We start from the raw sequence: 26796 nt of genomic DNA on the forward strand, positions 1-26796 counted from the left end.
AATTAACCTCCTTTTGATGCAGGGCTTGTAGCATTGAGGTGTGCCCTTGTAGGACTGTCTGTGCTGGCACACAAATAATTTAGGGTATTCTCAGTCTTGGTTTCCCCTCATCTTGGAGCAGCTGAGTGGGAGCTTAGCAGTGAATTTTGTCTCCTACTGTACTTCAACATGAATTCATTTTACAGCCTCAGAAAACCCTTGTTTTGGTGACAGTTCAGACTAGCAACAGGGTTAAGAGCTAAGCTCTGGAAAACAACACCAGAGAATCTGATTTGTTTCTTGGCTGTATACAACTGATTCAGCAGAATGATCAGACATGTCACTCAAGGTGTAACTCTGTTGTCTGTTTGTCTGGTGTGCCACATTAAAGTGTGTTTGAGCCCTCCAAACAGGACTGATGGATGTGACAGTGCCCACAGAGAGCCTTGGGTGCCAGAGGTCAGAGATAAGAGTTTATCTACAGTGCAGTCACCCAACTGTGAGGAGGATGCCTTAGTCCATTTTAAGAGTGAAATCAGTGGAATCACTGAGTTTAGGAAAAGATTCATCCCTTCTGTCTTCCAGACCCTTATACCTGGGAGGATGACACACCTTGAAACCCTTTGGCTGTATTGTCAATATTTTTCCTGTAGTTATGGGGACAAGGCAATGACCTTAGATTGTATAAATCTACTTGAAGGCTATTAAAGGTGAGAAGAGCCTACTCACTTTTGTTTTACTGTCATCTGAAAAATGTAGACAGTTTCCTCCTTTTGCCATTGTTAACTCCCTGCACAATTCATGTTTTATATCTCTCCAGTCAGGGGTTTATTTTTTGCCCCTTTCTGAAGGTAGATCATACAGCTGAGTGGTAGCCTACACCTACTGTGTCTGGATGTTCAGAGATTAACCACAGCTGGTTGGGGAGAGATGCTGGCACCATTTGTTAAAATATAGGAATTTGAATCTCATCAAAATATCACACCAGTAAAAAAAAAAAAATCACACTCCTTCTAAAAAAAATTAAACCCTTTTTATTTGTATATTTATTTTTATATATAAAAGAAATACAAAAACAACCCCACAAACAATGCTGATTATGGCAATTCAGTTTTGTCAGCCCCCTCTGCTTGGGCTGCTGCCTCAGATCCACCGGGAGTGAGCAAAGTCCTCCGGTTGTAATGTCCTTTTATGATTCCAGAGTTATTGTTCTCATTAAGAATTTGTTTCTGTTTTTGCCTGTTAAGAGACTGTACAAGTCCTAATACAACAGCTGCTAATGAATACTGTCCAGTCAGTTTTCTTGGTTGTAAGATTAGAGGATTTGGTTGAACTCTTCCTAGAAGAAAATATGTTTTGATTTTTCCTTCCTGTTCACTGATACCTTTTACATAAATTTCTCCGCGGTAGTCGAAGGCAAATCCCCGGTCCTTCAGGATCAGATACGTTTCTTCAGGCACTTGAATTCTGTCACTAACACCGGTGCTGTCCATTCGACTTGCCAAATTCACTGTCTTGCCCCAGATATCGTACTGGGGCTTCTTAGCACCGATAACTCCTGCTACAACAGAGCCATGGCTAATCCCTAATTAAAAAAAAACAACAAAAAAAGAAAGAAAAAAAAAAAGAAGATAAACTGTATACAATAATGACTAAAACTCATATTTGCACTTAAGAACCAGGTAAAGCCTGGTTCAGATACGCTTATCTCCAGGCTTAAGAAAGAGGGGCATATTTAAAGAAATTAAACAAAAAAAAATCTGGAAAAGCTATAAAACTTGAAAAGTGACATCAACAGGTTTATTTTATGGAACATCCTTGTCAGTGGAATAACACTTTTGTGTCATCTGTGTTCTGCTCATTGTTGCCAAAGCTCCTGAAAACTTATTCTCAGACAATAGGAAAGACTTCTGGAACTACACTTGTTGAGGGTGACCTTGTTGGGCTATACAGTCAAGAAATTGCATTCTTATGTTCCATGAAGTGAAAATATTAAAGCATTCTCTGAAGCTATTGAAAGACTGCATTTTGTAAGATTGTTGCATAAAAAGACAAGCAATATCTGTTGGTTTTTTTTTTTTTAAAGAGTGATTTAAGAATAATTTTAGTAGAGTGCAAGATATCTTTTGGAAAAGAATTTTAGTTTCTTAGGGTTTTTTTAAAGACTTTTTTTTAATGGTGATAGAAATATTATCAAATACTCTTCCATTCAGGCTCTATGAAATCTTTACATGTGATCTACATTTACTAAATGTGGATGCCTATTCCTTGAGAAATCTTTGGAACTATGATTTTTACATTCAAAACTGTTAGGAAGTGTGGATCAGATAGTGATGCTCTGACCCTCTATGCAGTGACTGATGAATACACTTCAGTTTTTTAAGGTTGGGTTATATATAAAAGACCTGTCCCTTCCAGGTGATTTTTTTTTTTTGTTTTGGCCAGTGATCAGATCAGTGTGAGAAGTCATAAAATTTACTCCTGCTATGTGCCATATATTCAGGCCTCTTTTTTATGTCCCATCCCACTACCCATGTAGGATATTCCATCAAGAACAATTGCTTACTCATCCCAGCAATTTAGAGCTGCTGCCACTGGTCAAGTCAGAGATGGTATTCAGCTTTTGTGCAAAACAGAAGTACTACTCCCAGGGTCTGGGAGAAACTAGTCTTTTTGATGAAGAACAATATGTGGGGAGATTAATTAGAGACTGTGTGAGTACCAGTCTTGGGGCTAGATCTAGGTTGTGCTGTTCACTTTCTGTGTTATATCTATGGGTTCTTAGTACCAGACTTACTAAAGACAGTAAATTAATTATGTTCCCCATTCATAATTCACTGAGATGTTGGACTCCTGCAATCTCCAAACCAGGGCCTATATTCTGCAAGTGGAATATTTCATATTTCTGACTTTGCCTGGGATGAAATCAATTTGAAAACAGAGGATACAGCATTTGAAAACAGAGGATACAGGATACAGACTCTTCTAAATTGTCCTCAATGGAGTCACAACCTTGCAGACAAAAGCTCATTTTAACTCTGGCGTTTGAACCATGCTTACCAATCCGGAGTTCAAAGTTGTTGAAGGAATGCTTGTTGATCTCCTGTATGCTCTCATTCAGAGCTATGGAGAAGTCAGCCAGAGCACACAAATGTCCCCATTTGTCTTCACATTGCTGAGGAAAAAGTTATACATCAAAATGTTAGTAAAGTTTTTCATTTGCCCAGCTGCTACCCACTCCTACAAGTACCAACTTGGAATCTAGCCTCAACATTGTAGATGAAAGAGAGACACACTGCTGTTAATGGTAATGCTTCCCATTATGTTATACTTGTATAACTGGATAGAGAACAGCTTAAAGGGCCAGAGAAAATAACTTTCTGTCAACAATCAGGCAATGATGAGAAGTAACAAAGCATGTGAAACATGTTTAAGGCTGAGAAAGAAAGTATAGAGAGGACTGAGATTGCTCAGACTAAAGGGTCAAAATCTAGTGAGAGCAAGGGATGACCCACATAAGGATGAAGTATGGTGAAAGAAGTGAGGGATGTGTAATTCTCCTTTGCTGACACTGTCACCCAGGAAAAGCATAAACTCAAGGGCTCTCAGAGATGTAATGATGACAGGAACAACAGGGCAAGCCAGGCAATCTGGGATTGCTTAAGGGAGAGAGAAAAGGCTCTCCTGTAGCTCATTAATTGCGTTAGGGCAGGCAAGTCACTCCCCGCTCCTTCCCTTCCATTCCTACAAAGCAGTCAATATACAGATGGAGACCAGCAGTAGGTTTTAGTCTTCCCAGAACACCAACAGAACAGATGACTGTGGGTTTGGCCCAATGTTTGTATGATGTCTTCTCATCTGTTCTGAAGCAAGGCAATTCCTTCTTCAAATTTCCAGTTCATAGTACAAAGGATTGTAAGTCTCTCCCTGGGTGACGCAGTCCAGCCCTTTGCAGTCTGCATCATCCTGTGTGTTTAATACTGAACATGAACCTCTCCTTGGCATCACCCTGCTCTGTTCACACCATGCTTGGTCCTCATCCTGAACTGGCTCTGTTCTCAGCGTGCCAACCTCCCTCAGCAGCCTGCACCTCTTAGGTGCTGACAAGGTGGCAGACATGTACGTATGACAAGTATATTTAAAACACCCATTAAAATTCCATTAAGCTATTATAGTTCAAGAAAAGAGATGAGTTAATCAGTCTTGGAAAGGCAATAAAGCTTTTCTCCCTTTGAATTTTTATCCCCATCCAGAGTTAAAGGAAGTGATTAGGAGCTGTGTAGCTAAAACCAACTATCTCCCTGGTGCTCTATCCTTCTTTGCTCATGTCTACACAGAAGCATTTTGACAATCAAAAATCCCATGCATATCTAGTTTTATGGATTTCTAGCTGTCAGCATCACTTGTTACTCTGTAGGTGGGAGATACTCAGCTAGTTACACTCCACGAATTTTATAATGTATTCTTAACAAACAGTGGAAATTTTCTGGTTTATGAAGCTCATGATAATCTGGCTCCTGCTTTTCAGAAGTTGTGATCAATGTGGGCAAATCTGATTCCCAGTCTGTGACCAACTAGGGGCATCACACCCCTTTTGTGCTGCTCTTCCTGGGGACTGGCACCAGTTGCCAAAAAAACAGATTTCAGCAACAGATGACTTCTCACTGGATGTATTTTAGAGCCTTATCTAATTTGTTTCCAGGCAAATTTCTGGGTTGAATTATGAATGGATTTCTCTCATCTGACTTATGTGAGGTTTATGGCTGTGACTGTGCGTGTGTCTTCTGTGACTGTTTATCCCCTCAGCTTGGTTTGCTTCTTCTTCAGTTGAACCAATGACCTGCTTTCTTTTTGATGTGTTGTTATCATACTGACTGTAGACATGTTGTATCAAAAATAAAGTATAAATGCAGCATGAGTATGTTTACCCTTGCATAAGTATGCTGTCAGTTAATAGATCCTCTCTCTTCATCAGTTATTGGAGGTTGTCAGTCAGGTTCCTGTCTGAGTTACTGAGGTGGCTTTAGAGTATGTTTGAAGATATAGATAGACCTGATCTAGATTCACATTGGTGCGACTGAAAGAATTTTTTTTTTCTCCTATAAACCTAAATTTGAAGAAAGAATCCATATGGTTCTTGTTCCAAGCACAAGATGGCATTTCAATTCATCAAGAAGTGCAACTGCTGTCTGCCAGAAGCCCCAAATGTCTATTTTATTTTAGCAAAACAAGTTTTATGAACAACATAGAGATAACACTTATATTTTTGAATATGAATGGTCAGAATAATCACAAGCTTTGCTTCTTAAAGAAAATTATCCTCTTACCTGTTTTTCAGGTGACAATCCTGACACGGCCATGTATGTGCTGCCAATTGTTTTAATTTTTTCAATATCTTGAAATCTCTCTTCACCTAGTAACTAATACATATGTAAAAAGAAAAATACTGTTACTTCTGTAATTCCTAGCACAAAATACATCTAAAGATGTGAGAATGTATCTTTACACTTTCCAGTCTGTCATGGCACACAATTTATTCTGGGTCCTGGGGAACATTACCTGGAACTCTGGAACATCATCTACTCACTCGGTGCGTGCAAGCTAAATTGTGCTGTTTGCTAAGTTCCACAATGGATAATATAAGACATGCATACTCCAGCCTAAGAGAAATGCATCCAAGTCCTGCATTTCCTGATGTATGATCTCTGAATCCTGGTGAAGACAAACTCTCTGTCTATGTATGTGTGAATAGAAGACTTGATGACCTAAAATTGTTCCTAAAACTCTACTAGAGGAACTGTTTGCAAAGTAAGTGCTGCTACAGCAACAATTATGGTGGTGAGACCAATATTCAAGACCCGGCTGGTTGGGGCTCTGAGCAACCTGGCTCAGTGGAAGGTGTCCCTGACCATAGCAGGGGGTTTGGAATGAGATGATCTTCCAAAACAGACCATTCTATACATAGTCAGTGGATGGAGGTAGATGCCTCCAAAGAAATCCTGTAAGACATCAAGTCCTCTTATATCCCCTGCTTCCCCCTACTTAGGGTCAGACTGGACACCAGTGTGTCCATTGGATCATTCAAGCTATACATTTATGCATTTTCCCCTTCTAACAAAAATTCCAAGAACCAATGGGAACCGGTAAATCCCTGTATGTATTTGGGATTTGCTATAGCTATGAGTGTTAAAAAGAGCTTGTCAGATTGAGAAACTGGAAGAGAAAGAAAAAATTTAGCTGAGTGACTAAAGCACTGAATGAAGTGGGAGTGAAAGTTTGGTCCCTATTCCAAGTCCATATTTATGGTTTAACTTAATACTTTCCATGAAATAGAAGCCAGAGGTTTATATTCCTTGAAAGACCTTAGCAGAGTTCAGGATGTGGATTCTATCAGTGACAACAGAGTATGGGATATGGGCATTAATCACCTCATCACAGGAAACTGTTTGTTGCTGGTGTGAATGCCAAATACCTGTCAAACCTTGTGATAAACTGTGTGGTGTCTAATACGTTTAGGGATCAATATGGTTACAAAGTCATGGGAGGAAAAAAAATCACTTCACCAAGAAAAGGAATTTCAAACTTTCAATTCTAAGGGCTCAATTTAGTTAGAGTTTAAATGGAAAAAAAAAGTAGTTTTGTGGCCAGGCAAAATAACAAAAATAACAAAATATTTTTCTCCTCTCTATTTCTACACTCTGCATTCTTTTTTCCTTCTTGAGGGTTGGAATTTCCTGTCCACTAAAGGCATTATTTCATTCAAAGGGAGAAACATACCAACATGAAATATCCCCTGCCACTGAAGTAACCCCAGCTGGAGCTCTGGGGCCTCGGGAGCTTTGCTGTTGGTGTGCAGATATGGCACCATCTGTCTCCAAGGGAGGCTGCACAGCATTCCACGTAGGGAATACAAAGCCATATGCTTAATGGCTCCTGTCCAAGCCAGGAAAGTCCAAAGACTTGACCTGCTTCTCATTTTTCTTCAAACTGCCAGAACAGCCCATTGTGTACCTTTCCCTCTTACAAGGGCAGCTCTTCCAACTGCTCTCTTGAAGAAAAAGATTGTAGCTCTGCCTCTGTGAGCAGTCTGAGAGCACCATGTGCTTGAGCAAGGGGAGAAAATGGTCTTGCTTCAAAACAGTCCATGTTTTCATTTCCAGATGGTTGCTGGAAGCAACAGCAAATAGCACACTAATTTAAAATTTATAATAAATATCTAAAATTACCTTTTTTAGGAAAGAAAATAACATTGGCTGTGATGCAATTTAGAAAAAATTATCCCAAGTTATGGGTTTTTTCCTCATTCGTTATTGTTTCCAAATCTTCTTTCTGCTTCTTTTTTCCCCTGCTTTATATGGTCTGCTCAATAGATTCTTTCCTTCTTCAAATAATGGTCTATTTACTAATTACTTTCTTCATGGTATGACAGGATGATGGATTTTGATATTGGAGAAAGATATTCCAACTCAGTCCTAAATCAGCTACCATTTGTAAAAACGTTTTAAATAGGCTTCAAATTTAACATGATAGTCCAGGGACACATTTTCAAACACTAGAATGTGGTTTGTATCTAAAAAGAAACTAATTGCTTGATGCTGCAATTCATGTACAGCCAAGATTGTGTGGAGGTCAGACCCTGGGATCACAAAATTGTACAAAAAAAGAATATTGCAGGACATAGCACACAACTGCAAAGTAATCAAAGAATCTGAAAGCAGGATCCAGTGTTCTATTGAAACCTCTGCTTGTGGCAACATAATATATTAATATCTGTTGTGATATACACTATGTAAATTACTGCAGGATAAATAAAATGCAAGAAAATAAAAGAATCTGTGAACAAGAAAGCTCTTCTGAAAACACAAAGCCCAACTGTAACATTAACATACATAAATGACAGATTAAATAGCCTAGAAAGAATATTAAAACGTTAAAAAAATTCCTTCAAGACTCATAATATCTGCAGAAATGTTATAATGTTAATTTTTTTGGTCTAACATATCTAAGAAAGGGATTTTAGCCCTGTGAGTGTCTTAGAACTACAGTCATATAAAAAGCAAGTAATTATAAAAGGTAGGTTTTCAATGTTCATATTTGTTTCTTTTTGCCAGTCCAGAAATTAACACCTCCTGTTCTGCCTCAGCTGGCAGGAAGATGGATAATTTGGAAGTCAAAAAATTTGTGAACCATGAGGGAAAACGAAAACTGAGTGAAGGCCGTATTTTGACAATAGTCAACCACCTATTCTGCAAAACTCTCTTCTGGAGCACATTCTCCCACTCCCTAAGAAAGACCCAGTCACAATCTGACTCCTCAGTGGGTACCTACTCCTGCAGTTGTCAGTGACAGCTTCTGTTCCAACATTCACTATATATTTACTATGTTTTTGCAACTGGCTTTGTCTCCCTGACATAGATCTACTAGGTGGAAAGCAAAGTGACAGATCCAGATTGTAACCTTGCTGTGTTGCATTAACAAGGAAAACCCTCTAAAAAGAAGAAATATCCCAGATTTCTTTCTCACATACCTATCACATTTTCCAAACCAGGTAAATTTGTATTTTTACCATGACTTCCATTCAGAAGATCATTTTGACCTCTGATATTATTATCTCTGTAAGGAAAAAAGGCAATTCACAGTGTAGAATGTGATCTGACCTTAGGAACTCAACTCAGCTGTCTAAACATATATGTCCAATGTGATCTACATTCTTGCCTTGAACACCCCCAGTGACCTGCTCCAGAGCATGAGTTTTCTGGCAATGCAGAGGGGGAGCTGACAATCCCCTGTGAGTGTCCCAAATCACCTAGGATATATCAAATGGCATCAGGTGCCCATGTCTCACACTCCTTGCTAAGATTTATACATCAGGGTGTCTCTGCAGAGGTGTTCACTTGCAGAGTTTCCCCATGGATATCAGAGCTGTTCTGCTCTCAAGCTGCACATCTGCATTTTCCTCCCAGGGCTGGACTGGAACAGCAGGCAATCTTGGCAAGGAGCAAGGGGGGAAAAAAGAAGGAATTGTGACATTGGAGAGTGTCAGTCAGCAGTTACATGGAAACCTTGCTAGCCCTGTAACATTGCACCTGGAATGATTTGTGGTTCCTTTTCCATGGCTAAGGTTACTCCTTTCAGTGGTTCTGTCTGGCATATCACCTTTCAGATTGTTTAGACAGAGTAAACTAATGACACCACCATGCTGCAAGTAGGTTAGCAGTCAGCAGGGGATCCCATAATTTCATTTGCTACCTGTACCAAAAACATATCTATTCTTCAACTAAACATGTCTGGGACATAATACAGTCTCTAATTAGGTCCTTTATTAATTACAGAGCAGGTGTTAGGGACCTGAAAGTAATATTGTGTTAGGGGTTTGATTAAAACCTTGTCTTCAGTAATTGCCACAGCAGCAAAGGAATTTTTTTGTGAAGATTACGTGAATGTGCATGACAAAATATCTTAATGTGAAGACTATTGCTATGAATTAATTTGAGTGGTAATCATTTTAATCAGATCTGGAAATAAAAACAAAACTATTAATCAAGAAGCATGCTGACAGCTGTGCTAGATCCTGGAGGTAAGAAGCAGGCATTTATACCCATGGGGAATGCAGTGCAGGAGTTTAGCAGGTAACCGAGTTCTTCTTGTGAGGGAGAGATTTTGTTCTCAGCCAAAATACACAGGGAAGTGTTCCTGGTGAATTCTTCTATTTCCCACTCACAGTCTTAGTATCTCACAAATGATATGGATAAACTCTCAGTTTCAGTGTCAGTAATCTTAGCCTTGGTACAACCTTTATGAGCAACCACTCATTCCCCATGCAGGTGCCCAGGATGGAAGTCACAGACCAATGATACCATATTTTCTCCTTTCCTTTTCTCTCTGGACCATTGCAGTCTGGAGCACAGGTCCAATCTTGTTGCTAGGTAGAGGTGGTTCCAATTCTATTTTTACCACTCAGGGATCCCAGGAGGGCAACACACTCCTGAAAACTGCCTGCAGTATAGAGGTTAAAATTCCCTCTGCTAGGTAATTTTGGCAGATTTTATTCATCATTCCTGGTTTTGAATTTTTTTTAAAGCTCTTTGTTGGCCTATTCTTTGTCTCCTTTCTTAATTGCTCTTGGGCTCATTGTAGGACATGATACCACCTGTCTAAACTTCCTTACAAACTACTTTGCAGAGTATACAAATTTATCCTGACTTCCTCCTCAGTTACCAGGTTTTCTTTGCTGTCACCTGGCAATAGCTACACTGGGGATTTGACTTATCTCCTCCTTTTTATCTTGTCCCCTCCTCAGCTCCTTTTCTGAAATTATCTGGACAGAATACCTAAATTTATTATTTTTCCTTTCTGTGTCCTTTCTATTAAAAAAATCCTTTCACCACTGAATTCTTCAGTGAAACAAGCAGCTGAACTTCATTTATCTCTCTATAAAAATCCTAACCAGACAAGTCTTCTCAATTAATATGTCACAACCACCTTCCATTCTCTACCCAATATTTGCTTCTGAGCTCTGTGCTTCACATTTAACTGGACACTGTTTTACCCTTTAATGTTCATTGAGTCCATTCAACCAACAACTTTAAAGCAACACCTTTATCTGTTTGTATTTAGACCACTATTTTTCAGAACAGTTGCAGATATGTTCATACTTCTTTCTTCTACAGAACTGAAGTATTTTCTACTTTCAGATACTTTGGTGCAGATTTGTGCTTTTATGGATACTTATACTTGAGTATTGCTTTCAGTCTCTATCTCATTAGATCATTCAGAACAAAGTTTGGCAGGATGAAGGGCAAAAAAGCAAACCAGACAATTGTAATATGAGCAAAAAAATCAGAGAACTATTGGAAGCAAAATAATTACCAAATTTGATAATTTAGGATGACATATTTGCCATTTTAAACTCATAGTTTAAACACTATCAGGTTTCCTCTAGTAGCTGGCATTACCTCATCAAAGTCTGCAATGATTTCATTCAGTAAGCGCAGACATTCTACTCCTTGGTTATTCATCTCAGTCTGGGAATAAAAGTCAGCAAATCCAGGTATAGAAGCAAACATCACACCAACAGCATCATAGGACTGAGAATATAATTCCTGAAAAAACCATGAGGACAAATGAAGTGTTAACATAATGGAGAAAATGTAATTGGCAGCAATTAAAATAGCTTTCTTAATTTTTCCATGCATAACACCTTAACATCTGATGTTGACATGAGTATTTTAAGGGCTAGCCAGGTTCAACAGGAGGAGGCTCACAGCTCTTAATGTTTTTACTGCAGATTATATGCAGAGTTTTCCCTTTCTTTGAATGCCTGCTCTTTCTGCTTCTCAGGTCAAGGAGCTACACCAGCAAAAGTGAAAAAAAAATTTTGCTTTTGATTTACATGAGGAATGACTTGAATACATGAAGGATTCGTTGTCAAGTACAAATACACGTTATCACATTTTCTGGTGGATAATTTGTACTTCACACTACTACAGCTCTTTACAAGTTTGTTTATTCACAAGTTTTCAGAAAAACCTTACTCTGGTAAACTCTGGTTCTCCTAAGATGGCTGTGGAGCTCTTTGGTTGCCTGGCTCTGGGAGATGTTCCTACTCTTAGGGTTCAAAAGGAGAGAGAAACAGAAGTGAAAGTGGTAATAGAGATACTGGGGAGGACAGAAAGCAGCTTATAAGGGATCAGTCACAGAAGGCTATTAGGATAAATTATGCCTTGGAATAAACTTCCACTTACATTATTCATATAATTCACTCTGGTACTGAATGACAGATTTATTTATGAAGGGGCTTGTGTCATTACATATGTGAAAATGTAGACAGTTGTTGTCTGAACTAAAGCTAATTTTTAGGAAAAAACCCAAATTTCAACTTTAAAGATTCCAGGGATTGCTACCACAACTCCTGGTATGCTTTTCTTGCAGCTAATATACCACCATCATATGTATTCTCCTTTGATTTTTTTTCCTGGCTTCAATTTTGGTAGTTTTAGGTAATGGTGGACACTTCCATTTCTGTTTATGAACATTTCTTTTGTTGTTATGACCTGAAGTACTTTTTTCTCAAAGTCCTTGTTAGCGGCTTTAAGAAATGCTGATGCTTTGGTTTCATGATAAAAAAGATTTACTGCTGATTGCCATACACTTGATATGACCAATTCAGGCCCTTCTTTCTTTATCCTGCTTCTCCCTAGAAGCATCCTGAACCTCTGCTCTTTGATGTGCTGCTAATGCTTCTGTTTATCCAGGCTCCTTTACAATGTGTCTTAGAGTAAACGTGGGGAAATTCTCGTTTCCAAAGCCATGACAAAGCCTTGACTGAGAAAACCTGATTGATTCCCTTCCTGCCCTTACCCTTTCTTTCACTGAAGAGCATCTTCAGGGTCGTAGAAGCCATACTCTAAGAACACTCTTATTCCCTTTTGTGGGTATAGAAAGAGGTAATACACACATTAATTCGTGGATGCTTATGAAAGATCTGACAATGTGTGCTAGGAGAAGCATGAATACACTCAGCCATACACTCATGCCTTGGATCATGAAGATAGAAAACTGCCTGAGCCTTCAGTTGCTCCATTTTTCTATTTTTGGTGAGAAGCATAAGGACAGAAATAAAACATCCATAAGAAATCACTACAGTACATATTTGGGAATTCATTTTTTTGAGAGCAGAGAAATTAACTTAATGGCCAGACATGAACTGCAGGATTGATTGCACTGAAATCTGGTAGATTTTTCTGTCTGCCAGCTCATGCATAAATCATCCCCAAGTATAGTTACTCTGGAAATTGCCTTACAAAAAGCAGGGGTGGTGGAATTTAATTCAGTGGCAAATTATTGAAGCATCAGCAGTGATCCATGGGGCATCTGCTTGCTTCTGAAGATTATTATGCACGTGACTGTACGTGAATGAAAGTGTAAGATGGGAAACTTATTCCCTGAAAATCCATAATGCAGATATGCCAGAACACACTGCTGGCTGGTATCAAGGTCTGCTCCATTTGCAATAAAACATTTGAACCTGGTTGCTTTCACACTCACTTTTTCTCATGTGCATTGCAGGGTTTCTATGGCACTTTCATACCCACAGAGTTTAAAATTTCTCAAGAGTGATTTCTAAAGTGCTTTTCCTTGTAGCTTCTCACTGTGCCATCCTTCCCTAGGTGATACTTGAAATCAGAACACAACGATTCCTCATTGTGCAGTCTAATTAGGTTTCCTACATCCATTTCCAAAATGTACAACAGAAAATGGTGTCCTTAATTCCTTTTTGCTGCACCATCAGTAGATATGTCAGTGCTGGCAAGGTGAATCTTGCAACATTCCTTCCCATTAAAAAAGAGAATTCCAACATTGCATGAAAAAATCCAATTTCATCATACAGTACCTTAATATGCATGCAATGTTATAACATGCATTTACTTTGTTTCAAATGAGGAGCAACTGACTTACTGCTACTTTCAGAAAAAAATTCTGGAATTTCTTTTATCCATCTTCAAACTTCATGTTAGGAATATTCAGAGACTCCATTATCATGCTTTTCTTTGTGTACTGCAAACACTTTTTCGGGACATAGCCACAAACTCTGTTGCTGAAATGGGTGTTTTGTTATCTGCCACAAACAGGCAATTCAGGGGCAATACGAAATGGCAAAAATGTTCTTTTGTGTCTGCAGATGTGAGAGCCTCAGGTTTGTTGCAGCTTGTTCCTTCCATAGTCACTATCAGGGCTCTAATAATACTTCTGCAACAATACTTCTATCATAAACTTGCACAGACATTCAGTTAAACTCCCCTGTCTTTTTTTATGAATAGTAGATTTTCATAGACTCAAGTACTAGATTTTCATAGACTCATAGATTGGAACAGACTTCTGAATCTCATTTAATACAGTTTGCTTTCAAAGCAGGACTAAGATCAAGTCTTTCACAGCCCTTTTGATTTGAGGGCTGAGCCCTGCTCTGCCTTCACAGACTGACAAAACCACAGAATCACAGAATTGCTGGGGCTGGAAGGGACCTCTGGAGGTCATCCAGGCCAACCCCCCTGCCCAGGCAGGGTCACCTGGAGCAGGTTACACAGGAATGCATCCAGGTGGGTTTGGAATGTCTCCAGAGAGGGTGGCTCTGTGACCTCTGTGAGCAGCCTCTTCCAGGGGCCTGCCACCCTCTATGTAAAGCAATTCTTCCTCATGTTGAGGTGGAACATCTTGTGTTTTAATTTATTGCCATTGATCTTGTCCTGTCCCTGGGCACCACTGAAAAGAGCCTGGCACCATCCTCTTGCTACCTGCCTTGGAGACATTTAAATGCATTAATGAGATCCCTTCTCAGTCTTCTCCTCCCAAGTCTCTCCTCATAAGAGAGATGTTCCAGGCCCCTAATAATGTCTTCTTTATAAACACTCATTAGGTACTTAAAGGCAACAATGAGATGCTCTTTCAGTCTTTCCTTCTTAAAGTTGCATGATCTCAGCTGTCTCAGCCTCTCCTCATGTGTTATATCCCCCAAACCCATAACCATCTTGGTGAATTATTGCTAGAATTTCTCTATGTGTGGTCCACATGTTCCTGCTGGTAGGTTCGGAACATTGGAACATAACTCCAGGTGTGGTCCTAGAACCTTTACTTCAAAACATGATTATTTTTCAGTGTTGATTAGATATCAAATATTGGCAGTGTTTGTGCAATGAATCCTATAGAGAAATAAGTTTCAGCAATTTCCTACCAGATCTACTTTTCTTTTACTAATTAAACAAAAACATCAGAAAATCGACACGTACTTCATTATCCCGATCCTTCTCCAGGAAATGACGGGCAACGTGACTGGGTAAAATATTCCTTAGCATGTTCTCATTGTGCTCCCTCAGCTCCTTCATTTCATTGATTTCTTCTTTTGCTTGAACACGCCACAGAAAATCCAGCCTTGCTGTGTATTCAAGCTATAGTTTCAGAAAGAAACAGAGGCAAAAATAAAACCTGACAAGAGAAGAGTAGAGATTGTATTGCTGTCCTGGCAGGCTGCTCCTGCCATGTAACCACCTTCAGTGCTGCTGGAGATCTCTGAAACAATTTGATTTCCTTGCCAGAAAAAGAGATTATTTCTTTTTTTTATGTACAGTGAGACTCTCAGAGTAATGTTGAGCAAAATAATATTTGGCATATTACTGCTATGGTCAGTGGATTCAAACTGTCACCAAATTATTTTCCCTTTAAGCATATCTTTATTATTTTGATAACGGAGTCTGACAGAAGATAAGGTGTTGGCAGGTATTGATATGAAATAAATATATTCCCCTTTTCATCTGTTTTCAATTTAAATGAGAAAATTAGCACAAGGCTAGCTCTAAACTCTTGGCAAGGATTTCCTTCTGAAGAATGAGCATCTTTCAGCAAAATTCTGTATACCAGCCCAAAGTGCTCCCAAAGAGAACGTCTAAATCTGTGGCACAAAAATTATATAGCTATACTGTTGGGACATGCAGTTATTTGCAACTTTAATCTTATAAAAATAACAGAAAATATGCTATTTGCCATCCCCTCCAATACTCTGTGCCTGTATTGTGGGATCAGAGTCTACAATCACAGTTTATCCATGCAAAGTCTCACTGCCTGATACCCACAGCTAAAAACTGAAGTGAAATGATTTCCAGTGCAGTGGGTGTGCAGAACAAAAGCTGTCCACAGCAGAGCTTATGAGCTTATACATGCATGCATATATATGCATTGTTGAGATATATATATATATATATATATATATATATATATATATAAATATATAAATTCTTATTCATTTAAGTATGAATGGCAGCTGTCTGCTGGCTGAGGCAGGGAACATGTTGAAGTCTTGTGTCACTTGCCTGAGAGGCACACGTGTGTCAGCACATGGACAAGCCCAACACTGACAGAGATTTTGTGTGCATCACACTGAAACAGGGTTTTAAGCAGATTTCAAGGCAGCTGATACTGTAGCTTGCACAAGGGCTGACTTATTAAGCTACAGCATTACTGAAAATGATGGAAATATATATATATATATAGTTAGTAAACTGAAAAAGAACATTTATTTGTGAGGTCTGAGATGCTCCAACCAGAGACAATAACACTCAGCAAAGAAGACCCATCTATTTGCTGGTATTGTGCCAGCAAATAGATGAATTTTACAATTTTGAAAGACATCAGAAGGTGCTGGGATAGGGGAATTTTTTGAAATATAATTCATATACCAAACTAAAATAAAGGAGCAGCCTGCAGTGGGTGGGAATGACTAAGAGGGGGCTCAGGCATTGTTTGGTGACTCATCTTGGTCACAGTTTTAGTCAGCAGCAGTCATGAATGGCAAACTCTTCAGGAGAAAAAAAGCAAAGCACTTTGCAAGGGACCTTATTTGTTGGCTGTACTCTAGGGAGCTTTCCTTCCTAAAAGCTAAAAGTGACTGTGGCTTGATATAAACTTCCAAAGCCTGTATGCAACTTGGCAGTGATTTACTTGCCCTCTGGCTGCTGTAACCAGCTTTATAAACAAACTTTTTTCTAGAGATATGTTGATCTTCTGTCTTGTGACCATTAATCCCCTGAATTAATGGCAACAAAAACAGACTGTCAGGAAAGAGTATTTTAAACATATATTTCAACCTTTTTCAGTTTCCTTTGCCTTTCTTTTATGCTAGAAGACAGGGCCCATACCAGATAACTGACTTTTATCTCTACCAACTAACTGAGAATAAAAAAATTATCTGGAAGTTTTCAAGGAGTTCAAAAGGTATTTCAAAGTTTGACTTCAAATAGGAGCTGCTGCTGGATTTTGGGTTCTTTGATGCTTCAAGATATTTAATGCTACTACAATAAGAGCTTGGCAAAAAAGTGTGGTATTTTTTCAGAGCTGATTTTTTATGTTGCTCTACAGGGAAATGTCACATCTCTAAGCCTAGCTCAGAATAGCAGCAGCTAATCTTTACATTTTAGATAGCATCATTCTGGTTATTTGTGATCACATTTAAACATGATCTTTCATCATCAGTGGACTACCAAGATGGCATTATCAGCTCAGAAAGAAAGGAGTGATATGTATGAGATTTGAAAATAGAAAATATTAAGAACATGTTTTGCTAAGTTCTTATATTTGCTAAAACTAAAAGAATCGTAGGGTTGACTTTAAGGTTAGTGGCTTGATTTTCTGAAGAAATATTCCTGGATTTAAATCCCAAAGTGTCCATGGTTTCCTGCCCTGATATGTACCTTTAAGAAACACCTCTAATTACAATATCTGGTGAAGAAAAGAGAGATGTATTACACAGAAAGCCTAACATTTTGTCCTCAGGATGCTGCACAACCCAACCACTCTGCAGACAATTGTCACATAAAATTAAATTAAATCTAATAACATGGTACCACACACCTTTTTCTCAAATTTAGTTTTAAATTTTGGGTTCTAAATATGGCATTAATTTTAAATCACAACAGATAAAAAAAAAAAAAAAAGTTAATTATTCAGAAATTGATCATCAATAAATATTATCTTACAAAAATAATATTTTTCAGTAAATTCACCTAGAATAAGACAAGTTTTAAGCTATTCTACTGCAGATAACTTTTGCAGCTTGTGGGGTGGGAAGACTTGCTGGAGGACAGCTTTATTGGACTTAATGTGCTCCCCATTTCACACTTCAGAGGAGTTTTGGTTTTTGTTATTTTTTTTTAATGTGGTTTGAATGGAATTTTTATATATAAATTTATTTATTAAGTTAACAACTATACAGAAATCTTTATGTTAACTCTATAATAAAAAATTAAACAATTCAATGAAATCTTCCTGGACTCTGCCTTTGGATGCTGTTAAATTGATAGACTGGCCTTATGAACCATTTGGTAGAACATGCAGAACTTAGCACATCTCAGGGACCATTTCCAAGGGCAGTTCTAGTGCAGCCATCCTGTTTTATGGAACCAGAAAGGTTAATAAAATGGAAAATAACTTCTGCTCTGCTTACAGGCCTCTGGGCTGGAAAACACTCTTAAACACCCCAGATCAGGCTTTTGTAGAAGACAGACATTTACACTGAGGATGGGGATCCTGAAGAGCATTGCCTGGCTTCAGCCTAATTCTTACAGCACCTAAACTTGTCCAGTGTTGTTTTTCTCACTACCTTGGCTAATTCCCAAGCCTGACATTTTTTATCCTGACATATGTTAATAATAATTGGGAATACTATAAGGCTTATCTGAAATTTGAGTGGTTCAGTTCTTATTTGTTCCATATTATTCCTAAGTGGACTTTATGTCATGATAAAGCCATGTCACAGTTCATTGATTTCCATCCAATTTAAATCTGCGCCTTGTGCAAAATGCATTTCATGCCTTGCTTCCCCTACTCACTCATTCCTCATTCCCACAAAAAGAAGATAAACAGTAGGAAAATGAATTGAATATTTAGGTGTTGGCTTCTTTTTGCTCTCATGTGGAAGGAATGGAGGCTCTGACTTCTGGGACAGCTTAGAAAGTTATTGTAATAAGGTCCCTAATTCTTATTAATCACAGCATCATTTCTGTCTTTCTACCTCATTCCAGGAGGATTGAGAAATGCTGGAGTTTATCAGCCTAATGGTCTTGAGGGGAAAATCTTTAGGCAAGTCAAGAGTGTCTAAAGGCAACTGTGCTTGGGGCTTTCTTTAGAGCAGTGTGCCCCTTGCTTTTTGTGATTAGAAACTGTCTCAACTCAACATGCTTGACATCCAGAGCTTGAGAGCCAGAAACACTGTGGAGAAAACACCCTGCTTATGCTGTTTTTTTTCCAATGTATTTGTTATTTTAAATCTAAATTTACCATAGTTCTCTCTCCCTGTGCATCGTGTACTGTAATCCTGAAATACCCAGTTTCTCAATTCATCCTCAAGGATGTCAGTCCTAAAGCTCTGAGGCCCCTAAATCCCATTTAAGATCTAGATCCATGTGAAAGGATTCTTGTAAGTGGTTCATGACACAGATGAGTAAGTACTGGTGCTTAACCCAAATTTTCCTCATTTCCTTGAGTCTGTTGCTTTTTTTCAGACAGAATAAGCTATTTCACAGTGGTTTCATTATTTATTGGTTTTTATTCCCTTTATTTTGGGGTTATGCCTACTCAAGTGCACTGAAGCTGTCAGGTGCCTCCAGAACTGCACACATGTCTAAAATAATAGTGTCCTGTTTGTTCCTTCAAATAGAAAATGCAATTTGAGTATTGCTGAATAGAATATTGCACATGTTCTTTAAGAATGCTAGACAGTGTCAGATATGGGCTTTCTTTAATCAGATTCTGTATATGGTTTATTAAATTGCAAAAGGTCATATGCTCAAGAGGGTAAAAAGGCAGGTGGTATTTTAAAAGTAATTGTTGTCACATCTTGTAATTGCAAGGGACAAAGGGAAAGGTTGAAGAAAATGTTTGCATTACCTGTTGACCATGATAAAATACAGCTAAAAGAAACATTGCCATCAGTAGTAAAGAGGCCTCCTTTGTACCCAGGAAGTCTGTGCTGGAGAAAAACAAACAAATAACAAAGTAAAATACAGTTATTTATTTGCCAGTGTTGTAATTGTTCAGAAGTTTCATTTCATAAGTGGCAATTTTTGTTGTTCATTAAAAAGAAATCCACTGTATTTGAAAATTTAATTTAGCAGTAATTAGTTCAAGAGAACAGGAGTGTAATTGGAGAGCTCCCTGTTTGGAGACACAACTAAAGTAACTAAATTGTAGCCTACAGGAGGTACACAGGAGGTGAGGAGCTTTCACTTTCAAATGTGATATGCAAGCTGTGTGTCAGTCAGTCCCCTCCTGGGAGCCTGTGCCAGCCCCTGTGGGGAGCAGGAGGTGACATCAGGGGGGAAAGGTTGAGATGGAGCTGACAAAGGCAAACTTCCAGGCTGTGAAAGTAAAAGCCCAGTGAATAAAGCTAGAGATAAAGGATGATCTCCAAGGCAGGAGCTGAAATTAAACATATTGTGAGAAGGGTTTGGAGATGACAGGGATGTAGCATGGATTAAAAGAGGACCAAAAGTATGGCAAACAGTAGCTAGGACTGGTTTTACTGAGCTACAGAGGAGACCAGAGAAGCCTGTGGCAAGGCAGGTAAAGGAAACCCTTGCAGACCACAGGGAAGCAGAGAAGATGAGCAAAGCAGGTACTGGCTATATGAAATCTGCTGTGTGAAATCACTGAGGTGCTGTGTATGGAACAAAAACAAAGTTTAAAATAAAATTAAAGGGGTTAAAAGCAGTTAACAGGGGGTTTCAAATACTGAGATAAATTACAGTTATGTGGAAAGATGAACAAAAGCTGAAGAAAGTATCTCTGTATGCCAGTTTTTTTTTTAAAGCATGTTTCCCAGGTAACAGACAAAAGAGGTTGGGGAAATGGTAGAGCCAAACTTATAGTAAAGCAAATGGGAGAAAAAATAAATTTGGAGTTAAATTGAACAGAGATACTTTTCAATTATATTGTTAAAGGGAGATGAGAAAAGGAAGTTGTTATGTGATGATAAAACCTTGAACTTTTGAAAAAAATAATAAATGAGTAAATGAGGACCAGAAATTGAAAGAGATTTTGGGACAATCTTTAGTCTGCCTTGAGATCTAAGAACAAAGCAAAGTCCAGATACTGGATCTGTTTTCCATAGTAATTTCTAAAGAAGTATGGGATGCTATTTGTCAGAGGACTCCTATGACAGAGAAATTAGAGAAAGAGCAGAACTTGAGACTAAACCAAAAGGAAACTTTCTAGTTAGAGATATAACTGAGCTGTCTTTGTGGTCCTAATGAATTTACTGTGCTGGAAATGTGCTGCTGTGGGATGAGTCATCAACACAGAGCAAGAGCAAGCAGGAAGTAACCTTGTCATCTGCAAATATGCTGGAATTCAAATGTTTCCTATTTTGAAGTTGCCCAAAATACAACCTCCACTCCAAATGAACACATTCCAAAACGACCCCTTGTCTAAAGGCAAGAGTCTTAAAAGTCTTAGTCATAAACCCACCTGCTATTGCACATTGTGGTGTTGCAGCTATACCCACCACAGCTGCATGAGTTTTTTAAGGAGCTGCAAACCCTTTTATTCAAATGATTTATATAGTTAAAAAGCCAAATAATTTTCAGAGCACACACTCTTGAACTTCATTCTCACTAATATCAGAGCTTAAGTTCCTATCCTTGTGAGAGTGGAGCATCTCAACTGATTTCTCCATGTCTTGGGCTGTTGGCTACTCAGGGAATACTCTTGCCTCTTTCTCAATCTTCTGTGATAAAAGTCTCTAGAGAGTTTTATTACAGGAATAGAGGCTACTCTGAATTCTTCAAGTTTTTCTCACAGGAATCTCACAAAAGAGATTCATTGCCATGCCTGGTTAGTGACAATTATCATGATTTCTACTTCTAGTTACTTAGCCAAAGTATTCCTTACTGCCATTTGTCAGATTTTCTGGGGTCTGTTCTGGCTATATGATATGTCTGTACAATGATAACTAGCATTAGAAAAAGGAATTTCAGCCCAAATCTCTGGTACTTTGGTACTGTAGGGAGCAAGCAAGGAAAGCTGTGCATGCAGAGCCTTGCTATGTGTAAGGATGTGGCTGTTGGGAGAATTAATTGCACTGCAAATCCCTGCTTTTCCCTTACTCTGAGAATCTTCACCTGCACTAACAAGCACAAACAACTGCAATACTACCCTGGTCAAGTATCAAAGGCTGAAGAAATGTTTTTCTGAATGATTTAAATTACTGCTGCTCTAGATTCAGTTGTTGCAACACTAATTGCATCTCTGACTCTTCAAATCATTGTGGTTCTTCTTCAGTTTCCCTTCCTGGGAAAGAAACCTGGGAGGAGGAGAAGGAGGAGGAGAATGTCCTTCAAGAACTCTCCTACAAAACAGGATCATGCCGATGTTCCTTATATCTTTCACAAGTGCACACTATTTGTTTGGATTTTATTATAAAAAATCAATGATTCAATCCTGTTGTCTGAAACAGGGGGATTTTTCACTTGGTATCCCTGGGGCTTTCAAGAATAGAAATGACCAAGGTATGTGCATTGCAATGCATATTTTTAGTCCTCATTGATAGACTAGAGGAGACATAAAAGACAGGTCCTGATCAATATTTAAATGCCCTGATGAAATGAACATTTTAATAAAAAGTGTTGAGAAAAAAACAGGTTATGAATCATTTTGAATTAGTCATTGCCTGTTGCAACCATCACTCCACATTTAACTTTGGTGCTATCCAATACACTCATACTCTGGCAAGACTTGAACCATCACCTTAAGAAAAAGCAGTTCCTGAAGGGGGCTGTGAACACTTACTCTCCATTGTGGTGAAAGTTGTCATATTGCAGAAAAAGGGAAGCATAAATGGTCTCAGTCAGCAGAGAGTAGATGGCAATCATGATGAGAAGCACTGCCAGCTTCAGGACAGAGTTGAGACGAAGAAAGACTGCACAAGTCACCATTGCCAGCACACCAGTGAAGACAAAATACTGCATAGAAAACAGCACTGGTTAATTCTGGTGATCAGAGATAAGCATCTATGTAAACAATTGAGTAACCAGAAGTATGGGAAGATTATTTTGGATTTCAGTGCTCTGCTAAGTCCTTTAAGGGCCCAGGGCACTTTGAAAATGAGTGTTTTGCTAAAATAGAAGTGAAATTACAAATTCTATATTTTTCATGGTACCTCCATGCCAGCAGAGATCGTTTTCTGTGCCTTTATAGCATTTTCATTGCATTGTAAGTGAAACAGCATCCTCTATAATTAAAAGAGGAAAGGAAGAGATGCTGCATGCAGTAGTTTGCTACTGAAAAGTCTACTGGGAGAAAACAATTTATAATCCTTTGGAGTCTAAATGTCCACAAGACCCACAAAATACTCAAGATGGGAGAATCATATTTCTGCTTTAATTCTTCCCATGCTGCTGGAGAGAGGATAAAGGCACAGATTTGGACTTTTTTTTTCTTTTTTTTTTTTTTTCTTTTTAATATTGTAGGTCTAGCTTGGTTACATTACTATCTTAAACTGTGATGCCTGGAAGTTTTATTCATATCTTATTTTCTAATCTTTTCATTGTCTCATTTTTCTCAATGATTAGTCATCTGCCAAATGCAATCCATGCAGCTGATACTGGATAGAGAGAGACAATCATGGCGATGAGCTGTTCAGGCTTAAAATAGCAACATCAACACCCACAGTCCAAAAGTAGTTTAAACTAACTCAAATCACACAGCTTTAGGAGCAATTGTATTCATTTTTCTGGGTACATCTTTTCTCTAGTACAGTTTCTCTGTAGGAGAGTCTGCATCCCTGCTGCTTAGAGCTTACTGCTGGCAGTATCATGACACTGCCATATGACTTTCTAAGCAACATACTTCTCTTATCTACACATGACCAACACATTGATTTTGTTGCCTGCTTGCTCATCTTAGAGAGGGTTTCTTTTTTTTTTTTTTTCTCCAAAACCAATCTTAAAATAACCATAGCAGTCTAACTACTCTCTTTGTCATGTAAGAAGTTTTGCTCTCCATTACATTCATGTGAATTAGGTAGTGTGTTTTATTGCACTAGGTTCATTAAATCATTGCTGGGTGTGTTCCCAGCATAAAGGTTCTGTATAATGTTCAAAGGTTAAATTTTATTTGTAATGCCCCATTAGATCTTAAGGTTAATTCCTTCTGTAACCAGCCTCTGCTTTTTTCTATCAACAAATGGAAATGTTCCCTCCTTCACAGTCTTGAGCCCCTGACCCCACCACAAGGTAGTGGTTGCCATATGACCTTTTTGGATTCACCTCAGATTCAAAAGTACCCTCAGAAATACCTCAGGACAGGAACAGATGTCTGTAAAAGAGGCAGAGGAGTTGAAGGTCTGGTTCTTCAGGGCTATTGGTTTGTCAAAATCACACCAGAGCTGTGAAGAAATAAAACAAAATCAGGGCTATTGTGCACTGGTGACTAATTGCTTGTATGACTGTCTGGATTCAGGGCTGGGACTGGGTGACCTGCTGCCCTCCCTGCCAGATCCCACCTGGCACCAAGGGCTGAATAGATGGACAGTAAAAAGACTGGTGTGGAGATGAAATGGAAAAGGGGGAGCCATCTGTGTGCAGATATTCAGCATCTGAATAGCTTCCCTATGCTCTCTTTCCAGAGTGGTAAGATGAGCTCCTCTGGGACTTCCAGAGGACTCATGTGGGACTCTTCAGAATGACTTCTCAAAGTGCTTAGACTTTACTACAAACTATAGAGAAAATTATTTAATTGGGAGCATAAAATCGGATTGTGTACCCTTTCTGCAAACTGTTTTCATCTGCTATGGATTGTGTTATCCTTTTGGATATGGGACACCCAACCTTCACTTTCATGGTATCACACAGACCTGGCTGTACCAAAACATGATGTGGTCCCAGAACAGCAACTGTGATGCTTAGAATGGAAGGGAATAAAAATTCACTCATGAAACTGTGGTTATGATAATGTAATATTGCTTTTTGTTGTTATGACCTGCATTGATTTTAATGGTATTTCCAACCAAGAGCATTAGATACAAAGAAACCAGCATTGTAAAGCTGGAATACATTATGATCTTAAAATAAAGGAAAAAATCATTAATTGCTTCATGGTTTGACACTTAAAGCAGATGGAGTCTCCTGTCATATATATTTATTCACTTTGGATGTTTATAATAGGTCATGTCATCAACCTGGTTTGTACAAGCTATTTAGAGGTCTTTTTAACCAATAGTTAAAGAATTCATTTAATGAGGCCCAATTCCTTATCATTAAATTCCAATTAATTTTGAACTTGGCACTCTTTTGTTTGTTCTTTCAGCCATTCAGCCATCTCTGCAGTGCAGGAATATTACCTGCTTGGCTGTGCATTCTTCCATGACACCAGACAATCAATGGTACTTTCTGAAACTTTATGAGGTATAGAACACCTCTCTGTAGGGCAGAATGTCACAAGAACAAGTACAGGTGTGTTTTTAAGGGACTTTCAGGATCAGAAACTTAATTTTATAAAAATAAGAATGTACTTAAGACTCACAAGACTCATTTGCCCCCCTGGTGAAACCAAAGCTTGATGGCTCAGAAAGCATCTGAGTCTTAGACCCCTCCAGTTGGCTGCATTTGAACCCAGTGAACACATAAAGCTGCAAGGCTGAGATGCATTACCTGTTCCTAAATGCATGCAGGTCCCTCCTGAACAAACCATTATTATGAAAGAACTTTGACATATGAAATAATGAGAGTATATTAATATTGTCATTTCCTATAGAGATCAGGACTCAGTGACTCAAGTCATTGTCCAGCTAAATATATGACAATACATATGACTGTTTCCTGCTTTATAGAGAACCGCTGGTGTGAGAGTAAAATGTAATTTTATTTTGACAGTCTTTGGATTAACCAACCCAGAAAATTGCAGAGGACAAATCTTAAAAAATAATGCACAAGAAATTAGGGGAAGTAACAAATTGGGCATAGATACTGTGTTAGAGATATTTTTTTAAAGATCAAGACCAATTGTACCAAAATCTTTCCTGAAAGGTATTTGTTATACATGATTTAAAAACTTCTAAATTCTAAAACACTGCTTAGTGATTTGTATTGTAATGCACCACTGTCCTTTTCTTCAGGAAGTTTTCAGCCCAATTGAACTTCCTGACATTTACTGTATCTACATTTTTTCAGTAATGATAGAAATGCACTTTTCTTTCTCTGACTTACTCTCCTATCAGTGGTACTTTTAATCTATCTGTGAGATATTTACCACATTCTTGGCTCAGACCTGTCAGGTTGTCTGACATTATAATCTGCCTAAATTATGCAAAGCTCTCTCCTGTTGCTGAATACATCAGGATAATCAGGGCTCTATTGGAATTTTTAAAATTATTATTCCAGCAATTGTTTTATTTTTCTAAATAATGTAAATAATAGTAGAACTGTAAGATGAGCTGAGAATTTATGAGAGGAAGAATTTAATATCCATAAGCATTTTTTGGATTGACAGTCTCTAAGAAAACATTTCAGCATGTCAGAAAATTACAAATGCTCCTCAAAGAGTGGATATGTTGGACAGAAACTTGACAAAAGGTTTTAAAAATAGATGACACTCATAAGGCAGAAATAATTAGATATTTCAGAAATACATAGATCAAGCAATGGATTGAATTTCCTGAAGCTGTAATGCTTTGCCTTTTTTATGTTATCTAAATCACAGACAGCTTATAGACATAGTTAGCAAGTCCTGTAGCAAGCTTAATAATTCATAAATCATCTTTTACTGTATAATGTTCCTTGGTTCCCTATAAGCTTACAATATTGATGATGGCTCCAAGAAAATTAATCAGAATGGATGCAAAGATAATGACATTCCTTGCCAAGTAGGTCTCATTAATCCAGCAGCAAGTTTTCCGGAGCATTAAGGGTAAACATTTGTAATCCTCTGCCGTAGTGATCAGCACGAGAGCGGAGTGCAGCATAATCAGGATAGAAAACTGAATGACCATTGGGATCACTCTGGGGGAAAAAATTAAAAAAAAAGAGAATCCAGCATTAAATCTCAGCACAATCAGTCAATAAATCAAGGGAAAAGCTGGACTACATGTCCATGTAGATCTAGTAAAGGGAGTCAGGAGGGCTGACACCTGTGTGGCTTTGGATCCAATTCATCTCACTGCATAGCAGTCTCTTAGGTTTAAGCAGGTAGAAGCCAACTTGAGATTCACATTAACTCATTCTCCAGTGGCTATACTTTGATGTGGGTTATGGACACTGACAGAGGGTCATGCAAGAT

General features: G+C 38.4%; 1 protein-coding gene across 2 annotated transcripts in view; it reads right to left on the reverse strand.

The window, feature by feature from the left end:
* Positions 1-990: 990 nt before the first annotated feature.
* The window catches only part of ADCY8 (adenylate cyclase 8), a 117100-nt gene continuing 91294 nt past the window's right edge, over positions 991-26796 (reverse strand). For both annotated transcript variants that reach the window (XM_071421807.1, XM_071421805.1), the window contains 9 exons: positions 26318-26519; positions 23819-23908; positions 22312-22484; positions 19414-19495; positions 14766-14924; positions 10935-11081; positions 5307-5399; positions 3040-3154; positions 991-1564 (listed from right to left, as the gene is read on the reverse strand). In XM_071421807.1, coding sequence (XP_071277908.1) covers positions 1077-1564; positions 3040-3154; positions 5307-5399; positions 10935-11081; positions 14766-14924; positions 19414-19495; positions 22312-22484; positions 23819-23908; positions 26318-26519 — 1549 coding nt within the window. In that variant the 3' untranslated portion in view covers positions 991-1076. The remainder of the gene's footprint in view (positions 1565-3039; positions 3155-5306; positions 5400-10934; positions 11082-14765; positions 14925-19413; positions 19496-22311; positions 22485-23818; positions 23909-26317; positions 26520-26796) is intronic.

Source organism: Agelaius tricolor, unplaced genomic scaffold (genome assembly GCF_023055355.1).
Source record: "Agelaius tricolor isolate 1412-34295 unplaced genomic scaffold, bAgeTri1.0.p SCAF_2, whole genome shotgun sequence".
Lineage (NCBI taxonomy): Eukaryota > Metazoa > Chordata > Aves > Passeriformes > Icteridae > Agelaius > Agelaius tricolor.